General features: G+C 35.3%; 1 protein-coding gene across 2 annotated transcripts; it reads right to left on the bottom strand.

Annotated features, from left to right (window-relative positions):
- Nucleotides 1–1,342: 1,342 nt before the first annotated feature.
- LOC124639271 (alpha-tocopherol transfer protein-like) lies at nucleotides 1,343–13,966 on the bottom strand. 2 transcript variants are annotated; one of them, XM_047176537.1, is made up of 8 exons: nucleotides 13,815–13,966; nucleotides 6,860–7,021; nucleotides 6,046–6,205; nucleotides 5,654–5,712; nucleotides 4,517–4,713; nucleotides 3,876–3,986; nucleotides 2,999–3,101; nucleotides 1,343–2,053 (listed from the first exon to the last, which is right to left on the bottom strand). In XM_047176537.1, exons 2-8 carry the CDS (start codon nucleotides 7,011–7,013, stop codon nucleotides 1,902–1,904), a joined length of 936 nt encoding a protein of 311 aa, XP_047032493.1. In that variant the 5' UTR covers nucleotides 7,014–7,021; nucleotides 13,815–13,966; the 3' UTR covers nucleotides 1,343–1,901. The 2 variants fall into 2 exon arrangements, with proteins under 2 accessions (XP_047032493.1, XP_047032492.1); XM_047176536.1 differs by lacking the exon at nucleotides 13,815–13,966 and adding an exon at nucleotides 7,600–7,745.
- Between the last annotated feature and the right edge of the window lie 708 nt (nucleotides 13,967–14,674).

The following is a 14,674-nucleotide window of genomic DNA, read 5'->3' as shown; positions in this document are numbered from 1 at the left end:
CGGGTAGTCAGAAGCCAGTAAGTCTGACACCAGTCTAACCAAGGGGTTTCGGGTTGCCCGGGTAACTGGGTTGAGGAGGTCAGATAGGCAGTCGCTTCTTGTAAAGCACTGGTACTCAGCTGAATCCGGTTAGACTGGAAGCCGACCCCAACATGATTGGGAAAAGGCTCGGAGGATGGAGGATGGATGGTTTGTTTGGGAAAAATATTGCATGTCTAAATTACACAGGCGCTTGCGCATTCTTTACTATACAATCTGTGTAAGTTTAATTTAAAATCTTTATAAGATGGTGTGCTTTCATTGGTTTTCTTCACAAAAAATAATTTAAAATACAATAAAAATCTAATGATGAACTAATAAAACCTCACCCTTATTACCACGTCGCATAAGGAAACACAGTTCAAGTACAATGTACATACATTATGTGCGTACTTGTATCATAACACTGTTGTTAGGCTTAGAAGAATAAACCCCTATGTAACTGAAATATTCTTATTTACACAGTGATTGATACAGTCCAGTATATACTTGTCTTGTTTGAAGGAAAAGCTGTTTTTTTTTTTTTATCCCGTTCCAATCTATCAAATCTCCACCTTGTCTGAAAATTATCATTCTTTTGTACGTATGATAGTAACTTACTCCTCCTAAACGGCTAAACTGATTCGGTAAAAAATTTGTAGGTATGCATTCCAGCCTAAATATTGGAACCATTTTACAGGAACCTATTTCTGAATAGTTCAAACCAACACAACTGTATAGAAATCAGACATAACATAGGCTCACGGGGCTCAAAGATTGGTACGGCCTGACCCAGGATTTGAACCTGAGAGATAAGCAAGTAATGTAAAACCAGACCCCATTCAAAGCAGAGGGTATATTTGCAGGTTATTTATTTATTTACACATGTAACGGCGGTTTGCCTACACTTCAGACCATTAAACATTTTCCTCGTAGAAAGGTAAATATGAAATATTACACAAAGTTCTCATTACTACATTGTGTAAATATAGCTTTAGTTTGTAGTATATATCCGGCTGATCTGCAGGTCAGGGCTTACCTCGTGTAAGAGAATATCCGCCTTACCTAAAGATTGCTAATATGATATTGCTTAAGTATATTGCAACAAAATCCTTGCTTAACAATGGGAATGCGAAAGTACCTCTTGATGTCCGTCGCGCTTTCACTACTGAAACAATTTAAATAAGGCGCAACGATAGTCCAAACTGTGAGAAAGGACGTAGACTTTCATAGTTTGTTGATAAGAATTATTATTTTATATGTACCCAAGTATTTGCACTTAGACATTATGAAAGCTTTACGACCAAAAATAAAACAAAACAAATCTTATGTAAGGGTTTAATTAATTTATCACAGACAAACACCATTTATTATTAAGTTACTATAGGCATATAGATTACAAACAGTTATACTTAAATTTTAACACAATTGGACATTATTTTTGTTCACTCAATTGCCCCAGAAGGTTGTTTTTGAAAATATGATGTCAATTTTAGGTTTAATTCTCCATTATAGAGAAGCTAGTGGAAACAAAAAACAGCCGCACGGGTCGATAGATCATATAAGGTCGGTCCGTGGATGAAAGATTATCTTGTCATGATCTATTTAATCTCCTCAACCCAGGCAACCCAATACTCCTTGGTAAGACTAGTGTCAGACCTGAAAGGCTTTGCAGATGATTTAAATTAATGCTAATAAGCAAATACAATAAGTGAACATAATTCTGTCATGTAGATATCATAATAAGCAATTGATCATAATTTCAGAGAGACTAATAAAAGATGAGCTACATAATCATAAGTCCATTGATTCATAACCCATCTTCTGCTTATCCTAAACGCCAGTAGAAATAAGTTCCTTATAACTAACTAACTTAAACTATCCTAATCAATGGAAAGTTGTCTGAAGGATCCATCGATACCGAAGAGCTCATCATAATTGGTCGGTTTCCCAGGTCTGAGGGCTTCGTCAGCCTTGATGGACTCCTGCTTCTTGAACCAGTCTCTGTATTCTTCTAGTTTCTTCACCCACGCATCTGAAAAAAAAAACACGATTTTAAACCTCGTAGAGTCAGAATTTTAGAAAGTAATGGCCCGTTTTCTCTGCATCATGCCAACAGCTTAGCGCTTAGTATGAGGGTATCAGGATTTTAACATGTGATCCTTGTGGTACCTATCTTATTTTAGGCCTATATACACAAGAGTCCTATGAACTTCCTAACGTTGATAGAAAGGGTTCTTAGCTTCAGCCATCTATTTCTATCTCTCAATTTCTCATGTGGATCAAAGGGTATGTAAAGGTAAAGGATGGTCACCAAACTTTACCTTTAAGCTTTGGTTTCCTAGGAAAGCGGTGCAGTCATATAGCGGCCGTAATACAGCGGTGAATGACGTCACTAGAACGTTGTCTATGTAAACAAAATGGGGCGGTTTCCTAGAAAGCGGTAACTGACGCCGTAACTTCAAAAAGCGGTGCCGCCATTTGCATGACGGCCGTCTTGACGGTGTCAGATAGTTTGGTGAACGTTTTATTGAAAGCGGTGAAGCTTTTTTCATACGTATTTGTGTTTTTTTTCGGAACAACGTCAAAAATGAGTTCCAACTCTTGGAGCAGCGAGAACGACGAAATTTTAATAGATTTCGTTCGTAACCACGAAGCAATAAATAATATAAAAAGTAAAGATTATAGAAAAAGTCAACAAAACCAGAATTGGTGTCGTGAAATTTGAGAAATATTAAATAAAACAGGTTAGTAGATAAGTATAATACAACTAACAAAAAGTTTATGACGGTGCTTTAAAACGGCCGTGGAACTTTCCACATGTCGTCACCGTTAAGACGACCGTCTATTTGCGTCCGTAATATTACGGCCGCTATATGACGGCACCGCTTTCCTAGGAAACCCAAGCTTAACATACACTAAAACATACACCAACCGTTGGTGTATGTAATGTATGTAATGTAAAGGTAATTAAACTTACTGTTAATCTCGTCTAGGGAACAGCCGGTGCCGCCGTATTCTTCTGGGAGCAACTCCTTGGGCACGTACTCGTGAAGAGCTGTGAAACTGCTGTGGAAGTGTATCTGAAAAGAAGAATATAACCATGAGTTTAATTTGAATAGAAATAATTCTTTGGGAATTATTTTTAAAACTAGGGATAATCAGGATGATCCTTGAGTAAGAAAAACAAAAGCAAGATAGTTATCTTTTGAATGCAAACGGATTTGTAGGCTTTTAACAACGACATACTGTACCTAATTGAAAGTCGTGGTGGCCTAGTGGGCAAACAACCAACCTCTCGAGTATGAGGGCGCGGGTTCGATTCCAAGTCAGGCAAGTACCCATGCAACTTTTCTGAGTTTGTATGTACTTTCTAAGTATAGCTTAGACACCAAATGACTGTGTTTCAGATGGCACGTTAAGCTGTAGGTCCCGGCTGTCATTGAACATCCTTGGCAGTCGTTACGAGTAGTCAGAAGCCAGTAAGTCTGACACCAGTCTAATCAAGGGGTATCGGGTTGCCTGGGTAACTGGGTTGAGGAGGTCAGATAGGCAGTCGCTTCTTGTAAAGCACTGGTACTCAGCTGAATCCGGTTAGACTGGAAGCCGACCGAAAAGGCTCGGAGGATGATGATACTGTACCTAATTGAAAAAATATTTATCGAGAAAGGTTATCGACTACTTTTCATCTGGGTACGCGAAGAATCCCGCTGGGTTAGGCCAGTATTAAAGACAATGCATGGGTGTCGTCTATGGACTCTTTAATTTAGACCAATTGGCTATTATGTTACAAAAACTGGAGCCGAACAGTCATAAACACAAGAATCAATGAAGATTATAAATCAGCTGTTACTTACTCTTTTCCTCATCTTTTCCTTGAGGAAAGGCTTGATGATATTGAAGAGGGCATCTATTAACGGTGTAGCGTTCACCACGTGGACTTCTTTCAATTTGATTGGGTATGCTTCCTGTAATCACAATATTGGTTTCATTAGCATCATCAAATATTGCTCATTTTATATGTTTTAATTTTGCATGTGTAATTACGCTTTTGTTTTTGTCTGCTGTAGGATTGAATGTCAAAACAGATTTTTTGAAGTCTTAATTAAAACGGAGTTTAGGTAGGATAGTAAAGAAGTTTTAGTTGTATTTAAATTAATAAATATTACAAAAATAAAAGTCATTTAAAATTTTTGGTTATCATTACAGTTAGTTAGTAGCTAGAAAGTCAGACAACCAGTCGTACTATGAGTCTTATTAGGTTCCCCAAGTAACTGGATTGTGAAGGTCAGATCAACGTAGTTAGGGTCGGCTACTAGAAAGAGGCATATGATGACAAGAAGTAACGTCAAAGTGTCTATATAGTAGTCAAAAACAATATTCTTTAGTAGCAGAGTTTTTATTTTCAGTACTTTGGATGAGCAGCTACCTAACTCTTTGCTTTTGGGCTATTTATCTGTTTACCTAAAGGACCTAAAGCTCTTGTACTTGTACCCACCTGAACACAAATGAAGAACTTCTTCAGCGCTGACGGCGAGATCTTACCCAAATGACTGGGTGCGACAATAGAAGCATCTAGAATGTACACGTCACCAGCCACACCTTCGATCTCCTCCATAAGTCTGACATCACCAATCATCATGGCGATCTTGAACGCGTCGTTTAGCTGGTGCGTGTCGAGGTTCTTGTCAAGGCCTGGGGATTAGGAGACAGGAAATTAATAATTCTGCTTAGTTGATAACATTGTATTTGGCAAATGCTCAGTTTTATTGAGACATCAGCAATGAGTAATGATCATTGAGCAGTGTCTTCTACCTCTAAATAATGTTAATTTAAACCTATTCGCAAAATAGGCATCATTTATCATTTGATGTCAGAATCATCTCCAACCAACTGAAAAATAATGTAAACACAGATCTCGCTCAGTAAAAAAACATTAAAATATAGGCAGCCTGCTTTTATGTCTGACATTATCGGTAAAATTACGTAGGTGTACTTGTACGAACTTATAATATATAGGTAACAAGAATTATCATGGTTATCAATCAAACCTAAAAAAACAGTACAATTTATTAGTTAACAAACTAAAGGATTTCCTGCACATAGCTCTTGCAACAAACCCGAAACGGGTAATATAAAAACTGCACTATACTGCACATGCACAAAGTTTCTATAAAACAAACGATATTGGCTAATGACGTTAATCATGCAACCGACATGGGTATTGCATTGTCTAGTTTCATTGTTAAGGTAAATTATAATGAAGTTCAATTATAAAAAAATTGTTGTGTAAACAAATTCAAGATTTTGTGCTGGTACTACATTTCTCAAAACAATATCAGCTTCTCAAAATATCTCATCCTCACCCTTCGAGCCTTTTTCCCAATTGTGTTGGGTTCGGCTTCCAGTCTAACCGGATCCAGCTGAGTTCCAGTGCTTTACAAGGAGCGACTGCCTATCTGACCTCCTCAACCCAGCTACCCGGCCAATCCAATACCCCTTGGTTAGACTAGCTACTCAAAATATCTGAATACCTAAGTATCTCGTTTTTGATAATGAAAACCACAGTGAGAATCGTTTTTAAAAACCTTCTTATATTTTGGCTCATGTGTGTATGTATTGAAAGTAAGCTTACCTCTGCAGATAGTCACTCGTTTTCCCGATGGCGTCAATCCGGGCATTGTGGGGCCTTGCCTGAAATTACCAAAAACAGTACATTACAAAGACATACTTACATAGATTTTACAAGAAACAGTTTATTAGAATGTAAATATACTTAGGTATTTCCTTATCTAACTAACTTGGGAAGAGAGATCGAAACAAACTCAAGAGACACAGTCTCATAAAAAGTTCAGACATTTTTATTATGGATAAACAATAGAAGTGATATCCATAATAACAATTTCTTTTGAGTTCAGATTGCATAAATACTACTAGGAGATCTGACTTTGGATAATCATTTTCCGTAATACTTCCTAAGTCGATCATTACTCCCAGAAGACCACTACAAGCAAAACTGACACTTACGCTCTTGACATAAGATCCATAAGCTCTGGCCTCGTGATGTCCCTGTTGGTGAAGAACTCGGGGCAGGCGGCTCTCATGGTGAAGTACATGTCTAGCTTCCTCTTGCACTTCTCCAGGGAGAAGCTGCAGCCTCGCAGGAAGGTCAGCAAGCAACGGTCCTCTGGGAGATATGGATTGTAAATTATTATTAAGTTACTTAAAAAATGACGTAAGTATCATAAAGGAAGTAATGCTACGTGGAGCCCCAACAAAATTAGGATAGAGGCAGAGACAACGCTAATGCTTAAGAAAAAATAAAACACTGTTTTCTCTGATTAAGATCTTTCTCAGGCCGATGATGCAGTATTCTAATAATTTATTTCTCATTATCAAGATAAGAAAGAGTTACATAGGCAGAAATATTTCGCGACCTGGTTAAATCATTGCTGACTTTCGTACATTCTATATCTATACTAATATTATAGAGCTGAAGAGTTTGCTTGTTTGAACGCGCTAATCTCAGGAACTACTGGTCCGATTTGAAAATTTCTTTCAGTGTTAGATAGCCCATTTATCGAGGAAGGCTATAGGCTACTTTTTATTCCAGTACGGGAAGTAGTTCCCACGGGATGCGGGTGAAACCGCTGGCAGAAGCTAGTCTATAGTAATCTCGTTGACGTTAGCAACCAAAATCCTGACCACAACAAAAATCCTTTCATCTCGTTTACCTCCAAGATTTAAACTTCTATTAGATAATGCATATTTATCATCAAAATAAACGTCAATTTGATTTAACAGAACCTGTATCGTCTTCTAAAAATGCTAACCAACTTACCCCACTCATCCGGCAGATGCGGTTGCTTCCTCAGCCAGTCCTTAATAGCTGCCAAGTCCTGGTCTCTCGTGTTGATGTTCTCATTCAGCTCCACCCTGATCCTCTCCCACAACTCGCCTTTTGGCTGGACTAGCATTACTGAAGCGGACGCCATTTTGTTTTCTGTGGATTTGGTAAAAGGGTTCTTTAAGAATGGTTTAAAATTTTAAGTTTGCGAGTATACTGATGATTTATGTACTAAACTAATGTAGGTTTTATACAACATGTAACGTAATTAACGCACACCCTCAAACACCCCAATTAGAATATTATGTTATAATCATAATACATACACTGAATTTTTAACTTAACATGTATATGCATTGTTATTTACTAAATTAGTTATACCGATTCTTGGAGAACTTTTTGGTCATACTACTACGCACGCAAATATCGCGCCGCGCGCTATCGACTCGACACAACATAACAAAACTACGGAAAAAGCCGACAATACACGAAGTCTTATTACTTTGAGTTACGGTCTATTTGAATTTGTTTTGACTGTACAGGGTTAATATAACAATAATTTCCGTAGTTTTAATTATTTTTGGGATAAAAAATTACCTATATTAAAAATGATATAAATCGATTCAGTAAACGATTCTGAACAAACTAATTTCAGGATGTGCGTTAATTAAGTTACATGTTGTAAAAGGTTAGAATTGAAGTTTAATTTAATAAAATTAAAATAATAATGATACCTCTAGAATGAGTCTTCAAACTTTTTCCAAGGAGTTTTAAATGTTTCGCAGCTTAGGTAATTTATTTTAGGCACCTTTTAAAAGACGACCAAGTATCGGCAATCTACAGTAATTACTGATCTATATTTGGCACAATCTATCGATTAACGCTATCTTCGCTAAATATAGGCGCTGTTCTTTTATCTTATGCCATATTCAAACTAGTATTGTGATAAAAAATAATGGAAATGCTATGTATCAAGGTTAAAAAATAAAAATATTGACTGCACAAAAATATAGGCTAAGATTTCCCATAGCTTTCATTAGGCCTTTAATTAATGTGACAGTTTTTCACGTTTTTAGAGCGATGACCATGTTTAAAGAGAAACAATAAAATTATGATTAATCAGCTGCTTTATTAGCCTAATTTGAACAAATGTGTTTAAACCACATATATTTACGAGCACTCTTTTAAATTTTCTTTAGGAAGTTCAAATTACCAGAATAGAGGCTTGTCTAAGAAAGGTAAACGCTTATTAAACATCCTGTATGTAATAAGTCCACGTTTGTGCGTCACGGAGATAAGATTTCCTCGAAATAGTGAAATAGTATACTTACATACTACCTACCTACTTACCTATCTATATTATGCTCGAATGACCTTTACAAATGAGCCATTTAACTCATAATAAAGAAAATAATTATAATTGAGCAGTAATTAAAATAATGTGGAGTCACTATTATTTTATAATAGTGTAAGTCAAAGGGCCTTTGAAATAGGATGCACGTGTTGTAGATTTTAAACTACGATAGCTAGTGTTATAGATGTAAAGAACCTACCAACCAGCCTTGAACATTTTGGCATCATGACTATTTTTATTTTTAACCGACTTCCCAAAAAGCGGAGGGTCTCAATTCGACGTATTTTTTTGTATTTGTTACGCCATTACTCAGCCGTTTATTAATCAATTTTGGTGATTCTTTTTTTGTCCATCAGGTCAGGATCTGATGATGGAAACCCTGAGAAATCGAGGGCAACTTTCGAAAGTTGTAGGAATACATAGGGTAAAAACTTGACACTTAGGTGTTTGCCTAATAGCACTATTCAACAGTGAAGGTTTTGAGCTGACCTGATGATGGAGACCAGTGAAGGTCGAGGGAACTCGACAACTGAATATATAAACTTTCTCGTGTTCGGGTTTACATTATTCGTATTGACGAGACCTTTGCAACAGTGAAGGTTTGGAGCTGATCTGATGATGGAGACCAGAGAAGGTCGAGGGAACTCGACAACCGAATATGTAAACTACCTCGTGTTTGGACTTGTATTATTTCAGTTATGCGTATAGTGACAACTATTCTTATCACTGAAAAGCTAAAAATAAAAAACTTTTTACAAAAAAATAAAACCGACTTCCAAAAACACTAAAAAGCCAAAAAACTAATTTTAGGTGCATCGGCCTAGAAGTCGGTGGCAAAATTAACTTAAGGACATCCATTAGACACCGACTTCTGGGCCGATGCACCTAAAATTATTTTTTTTGGCTTTTTAGTGTTTTTAGAAGTCGGTTTTATTATTCACTTATTTTTGAAGTCATCTCCTTTCGCTCTTTGTTACCTCTTTTGAAAGTCAATTTTACAGATACGAAGAATTTTAAACACTCCTTGAAACCACAACAATTAAACATGATGTAGGTGTAATATGATGTTTTATCGATACTATCTATATGACTATCTATATATAATCTATATGACTTTATTATATCAGTAGGTATATACAATCTATATTGCTACCTTTACTTATATAATAAACAGGAAAACATTTTTTTTTGTTTGTTTGGCTCTAAAGGCTGCTAAACTACCGAACACATTTGAAAAATTCGTTCACTCGTGAAAAGCTACACTCTTGACGAGTAGCATAGGTTATATTTTATCCCGGTATGTATAATAGTTCCTACGGGAAGCAAGTAAAATCGCGAGTAAATAGCTAGTTGAAAATTAAAACTGAGTAATAAACAATGCAGTAATTATTACGCTTTGTTTAGTTTCAAGTTGGATTTAGTAATAACAGTGTATTATGGGCAATTAAATATAGGGTAATCCCCGAATTGCGTCGGCTTCTAGAAGCAGTAGATACTTAATATGACCACATTTTATGCATAAAAAATATAAGTATTTTCCCACGGTTGCACCCCATTATTTTTGTTACAAAAAATATTTTTTCTATCATATTTTTTTTATTTTCAAACAAAATTAACAATTCAGTTTCAAAAAATAGCCCTTTCAAATTATGTTACATAAAACAATTATTGCTCACTTAATAATTATTTTTGTATTGTTAGCGTCATTTTAAATGTATTACGTAAAGGAAGCTAAGCCTATTAGTTTGACATTGAACTTGTGACTGTAAACAGTTGAACTTCTGAAGTAAAAACAATGTGCAAAAAATCTGTCAAGTTCAACTTGTATCTAATTGTGCATTCAGGTAAGTAAGGCTCCATTCCCAACAATGTTGGGGTCGGCTTATAGTCTAACCGGATGTAGCTGAGTACCAGTGCTTTACAAAGAGCGACTGCCTATCTGACCTCCTCAACCCAGATACTCGGGCAACCCAATATCCCTTTGTTAGACTGGTGTCAGACTTACTGGCTTCTGACTACTTGTAACGACTGTCAAGGATGTTCAATGACAGCCGGGACCTACAGTTTAACGTGCCATCCGAACAGTCACTTTGGCTTTAGTTGTATGTATATGCAACAAAATGTTTGCTTAACATTTGGTAAACCCATTAGAATTTATTCATAATAATTCCATGTTTATTTACAAAGCAAAAACAATAGGTAATATTTAATTTGTGTTTACGTTCAAATGTACAAAAAGGCAAGAAAATTAAGGCTGCAAAAACAGAAATTACCGATAAATTACTGATTTCCGTGGAAGGAGCAAAAACATTGTTATTTAATAGTTTGCATACCTACTTCTAATAAGTTAACTTTAAATTCATGTGCGTAATTATGTCACATGACTTTTTTGTACATTTATGTTAATTCAATTTTGCTTCGTTGTTAAATAATTTTAAATACTTATTTTCCTACAAATTAGGTAATTACATTTTTAAATAGGTATTACATAATTTAATAATTGTTATGCTTGCAATCTACAGATTTTTCGAGGTTTTTGAAGAAGACAATGCATAATCAACAAATTGTAATTACGTACAAACAGGTGCTATTTATCAAATTACGTAGAGGATTCAATTACTTTCATAAAGACAAAAATAAAATTTCAATTTTAAACTATTAATTTCTCGCTGTTTTATCTCGAATGGTTTAAATTAAAAGACTTTCAAACGCCTTTGTAAGGTTGCAGTAACCATTGATTCTATCTATCACCGTCGTCAGGTTCAATATAACTCGTATTGGGTAAGTCGCCTATCTAATAGCCCCCTCAGACTGTAGACTAAACTGTAGTCCAATAATTTTCACTGAAGGCAATTGGTAACCCTAAACTTTTTGTACTCATTTTGTTTGTGGATTGACCACGTGAGTAAAATCGTTAAGTGATTTTGATTTAGACACTTGAAGATTGATGTATAGGATATTAAGGGACTCTTAAATATTTAGAGCGGATTTTTATGACCTTCTGCAGACTGGATGTGAAGCTGTCTTGCCCTACAGTTTACTTAGAAAGTATTTGTATTCACAATTAAAGTTCTTGTCTGTCAATCCATGTTCCAATCATTACAATGTCATCCCTGTCTCTACTGATTAAAACCCAATCAAACTCTATGCCGACTAAAAGTCGCCACTCAGCGTGGGGTCTAAACGTAATCGATACCTATATAAAACTGTCTGCTGCAGTTTTGCAAGAACTTCTCTAAGTGAACGGAACTAGACTGCTATCATGGTTGCGACACTCGATACCCGAAACGGGTCTTTCGAAGCAGGTTGGGACCTTTTTTTTGGTTTCCGTGGAAATGTTGTAAGTACTGGCTACATTCCTTGCACTAACTAAAGTGAATGTAGGTGAGACATTTTGTCCCTAGACTAGCCCTAGGCCTACCTAAGTCGACTGTGTTTTAGTTGAATTTTAAAGTTGTTGAAAACTTTTGGACAAATTCAAAACATTGTAAAAGAACCTGTAACGATCTTGGGATGTTATTAATTTAATAAAAAAAAAAACAACTTTTGAAATCCTATTTGAGATTTTTCCTTCCTTTAGGGTGAATATTAACGGGATATCATTCTGTGATCGGTGTTTTACACGGAGGAAGGAAAGATAGTGGAGATGCCGGCAGGAAGGTAGGTCATGCGCCTTCTCGTAGGTCATGTAACGTTCGGTACGCCAAACAAAACCATCTGTCAAAGATTGGTCTTGATTTGTTGGTGATTTTATTTTGAAAATATGGGCGGGTTTCATAGAAGGCTATATGGGCTGAGCTAGTTAACGTTTCTCGTGCCGAACATTCGCATTTTGGCGCGTTACTTTCTTAGGAGATTTCACGTTATGACATCTCCGCTAGTCATTTTGTTCTCCATGGTGTATTAGCTTTCGGAAAACATGCATGATATAATATTATAATCTTTGTTTATAAAGACAAAGAATACTTAGTAAAATGTCTTATCTACGCAATCGAAAACAGTGTTATCTATCGATTGGAATTAACGGGAAGTACCTACGCATGATTTATCTACATATATGTATATTTATAGTTTATTTATGTACATTTTGCACGTTTACTAAAATACCTAGATGATTCATTTAATGATAAGCTAGATACGTAAGAAGATAGCGAAATAACACGTAATGGTATATCTATCATGATTAATTCTTTATTGGCTGAATGATAACTAATGTATTAACAACTGTTTTGTGAGTCATCCTATTAATATTAGGTAGGTATAGACGCGAATTTTTTGAGACCCTATAGATGTAGGTAATGCATGTTTGTTGTTATTTATTCCACAGTTGATTAGCCAAGAAAAAAATAAACAATCATGTACAAAGAAACAACCTAATTCTTAAGAAATATCTTCTAGACCCGCTATGGGATGCTCACCAGGCCCAAAGCCTGCCGGGGCTGCGGGATTGTTCGAAAAAGTTACCATGGCCCTGGTACATAAAGGGCTTAAGAAAGAACATGGTTGGTTTAGTCAGCAAGAGTCTGACACTCCCTCACGTTACACCCTAGCGGGAGGGGTCATTTGATGATTTCCCATCAGAAAAATAAGTGATGTAGATAGGCAGAAAAAAATGGTCAAAAGAAAATGCGAAAATTTGTAGCTAAAAATGTTCGAATTTACAATGGTATATTACAAAAAAGAGAATTACGATAAGCCAAATTTTAATAATAGAAGTAATTTCATAAAACTGAGACTAACCACAAACAATACGGGCCTCACGCGATTTCCGTTGATTTATCTTATCAATAGTGGAACGCCATGCTTTCGTGTACAGTCACAGACAAAAGCGTTTCAACTATTTGGATATTTTGAAGTGTAAACATTATTAATTTCATTACTAAAGATTTAAAGTTTTACTATTAAGATGTACATTATTTTTTGTTATTTATAACGGTTTATATAACCTACTACGAGGGAACCCAACCCACCCGGATAAAAACCATAGCCTAATCCTCATAGTAAGTAATTGGGCTATCTAACACTGAAATATTTTTTCAAACCAGATGAGTAGTTCTTAAGATGAACGTGTTCAAGTAAACAAACAAACTTTAGTATAAATATTAATAATTAATGCAGCTTTACATAAATTAAAATATAAAATGCTTAGAAATAACTCTCTATGTCGAAATCTGATGCAACGAACTAACACCATTCTATTTTTAGACGTACGCTATTTATATATTATATTAGCATAACTTACTAAACTCAATAAATTAACTTACTTAAAACCATTTGAGTAATGTTTTAAAAATACCAAATCAGTTTTAATGTTTACTATTTTACTACCAACGTAAATATTGTGAAAAAAAAATACGTATCTATAGGAAAATTGTAACGAAAAATTATTTTCCATTTTCTTTTTTGCTAGAATAGTGATAATCTAGAAAAAATATTGGAAAAGTAATTTTAGTTGGACTATGTTTTTATATTAGAAATGGATTATGAAAATTTGTATGTAGGTACCTAAGTACAGATACTTATGGGGTACTAATTGAATAAACTAAAAATATATAATTAAGAACAACAAATTTTAAAACTAACAAAAGTACTTACATAAATAAAATGCTCAAAAAGAAAATCCGTGAAAAAAATATCACTGAAAAATTACTTGTAAAAAAAACTTATTTTACGTAAAATTAGAACCGCGTGCGCAGTGTCTCGCGGCGCGGTTGACAATGGCACTACATTGCTTTGACAATTATTATCTGAAGCCAGATCTTACCCATAGAGTAGGCATTTCGTCATAAAGTAGGTACTGAGAGCAAGGATATTTGACAAAAAAGGTTTTACTTTATTTTTATTTTGTCTTGCTAGCCGTTTCCTTGGTACGCAAATATTATTTTTTGTATGAAATTGCATTTAAGTGGAAGTAAAATGTTTTCTTGGTTAATTTAAGGCAGATATTTTTGTGTTCTTACATCTACTTTATTTTTGCGATTATAAATAAAGAAAATTCATGTTTCTGCAATTCCCATATCTTTCGTAATTTTCCCAATCAAGACAACATACATTTTTGTTCACTCAAAAATACAGATTATGTATCTTCTATCATAGAGGTACAATAAAATATCGTTTATAATCATATAATCTTTTTCAAAGAAAACACATCAACATCTGCCTTTTCCTAATTATGTTGGCTGGCATCGGCTTCCAGGTACCCAGCATGCAGCTGATTACCCGTGCTTTACGAGGCATGACTGCTTATCTGACCTCCTCAACTATAGAGTTATCTTGGCAACCCTATCTCTTTAGTTAGACTGGTTGTCAGAATTCCAGGTCTACCGATTGCCAAAGATGAGCTCTTGGTAAAAACAATATTGAAAAGATCCTTACGAAGGACCCTACTCCTTCTTAATCTTGTTTAACAACAATGCAATATCTATACCCAACCAACAATTTTGCCTTATAACCAA

The sequence above is a fragment of the Helicoverpa zea genome, chromosome 19, assembly GCF_022581195.2.
Source record: "Helicoverpa zea isolate HzStark_Cry1AcR chromosome 19, ilHelZeax1.1, whole genome shotgun sequence".
In the NCBI taxonomy this organism is placed as follows: Eukaryota; Metazoa; Arthropoda; class Insecta; order Lepidoptera; family Noctuidae; genus Helicoverpa; species Helicoverpa zea.
This window is presented reverse-complemented; position numbering and strand designations above follow the sequence as displayed.

Excerpts from the sequence above, each read along its gene's own strand:
- LOC124639271 (XM_047176537.1), bottom strand. The coding sequence starts at position 7,013 with ATGGCGTCCGCTTCAGTAATGCTAGTCCAGCCAAAAGGCGAGTTGTGG. Across the intron at positions 6,206-6,859 it reads GCATCTGCCGGATGAGTGGG|AGGACCGTTGCTTGCTGACC; the intron begins GTAAGTTGGTTA and ends CATATCTCCCAG. Across the intron at positions 3,102-3,875 it reads AGGAAAAGATGAGGAAAAGA|ATACACTTCCACAGCAGTTT; the intron begins GTAAGTAACAGC and ends TCTTCTTTTCAG.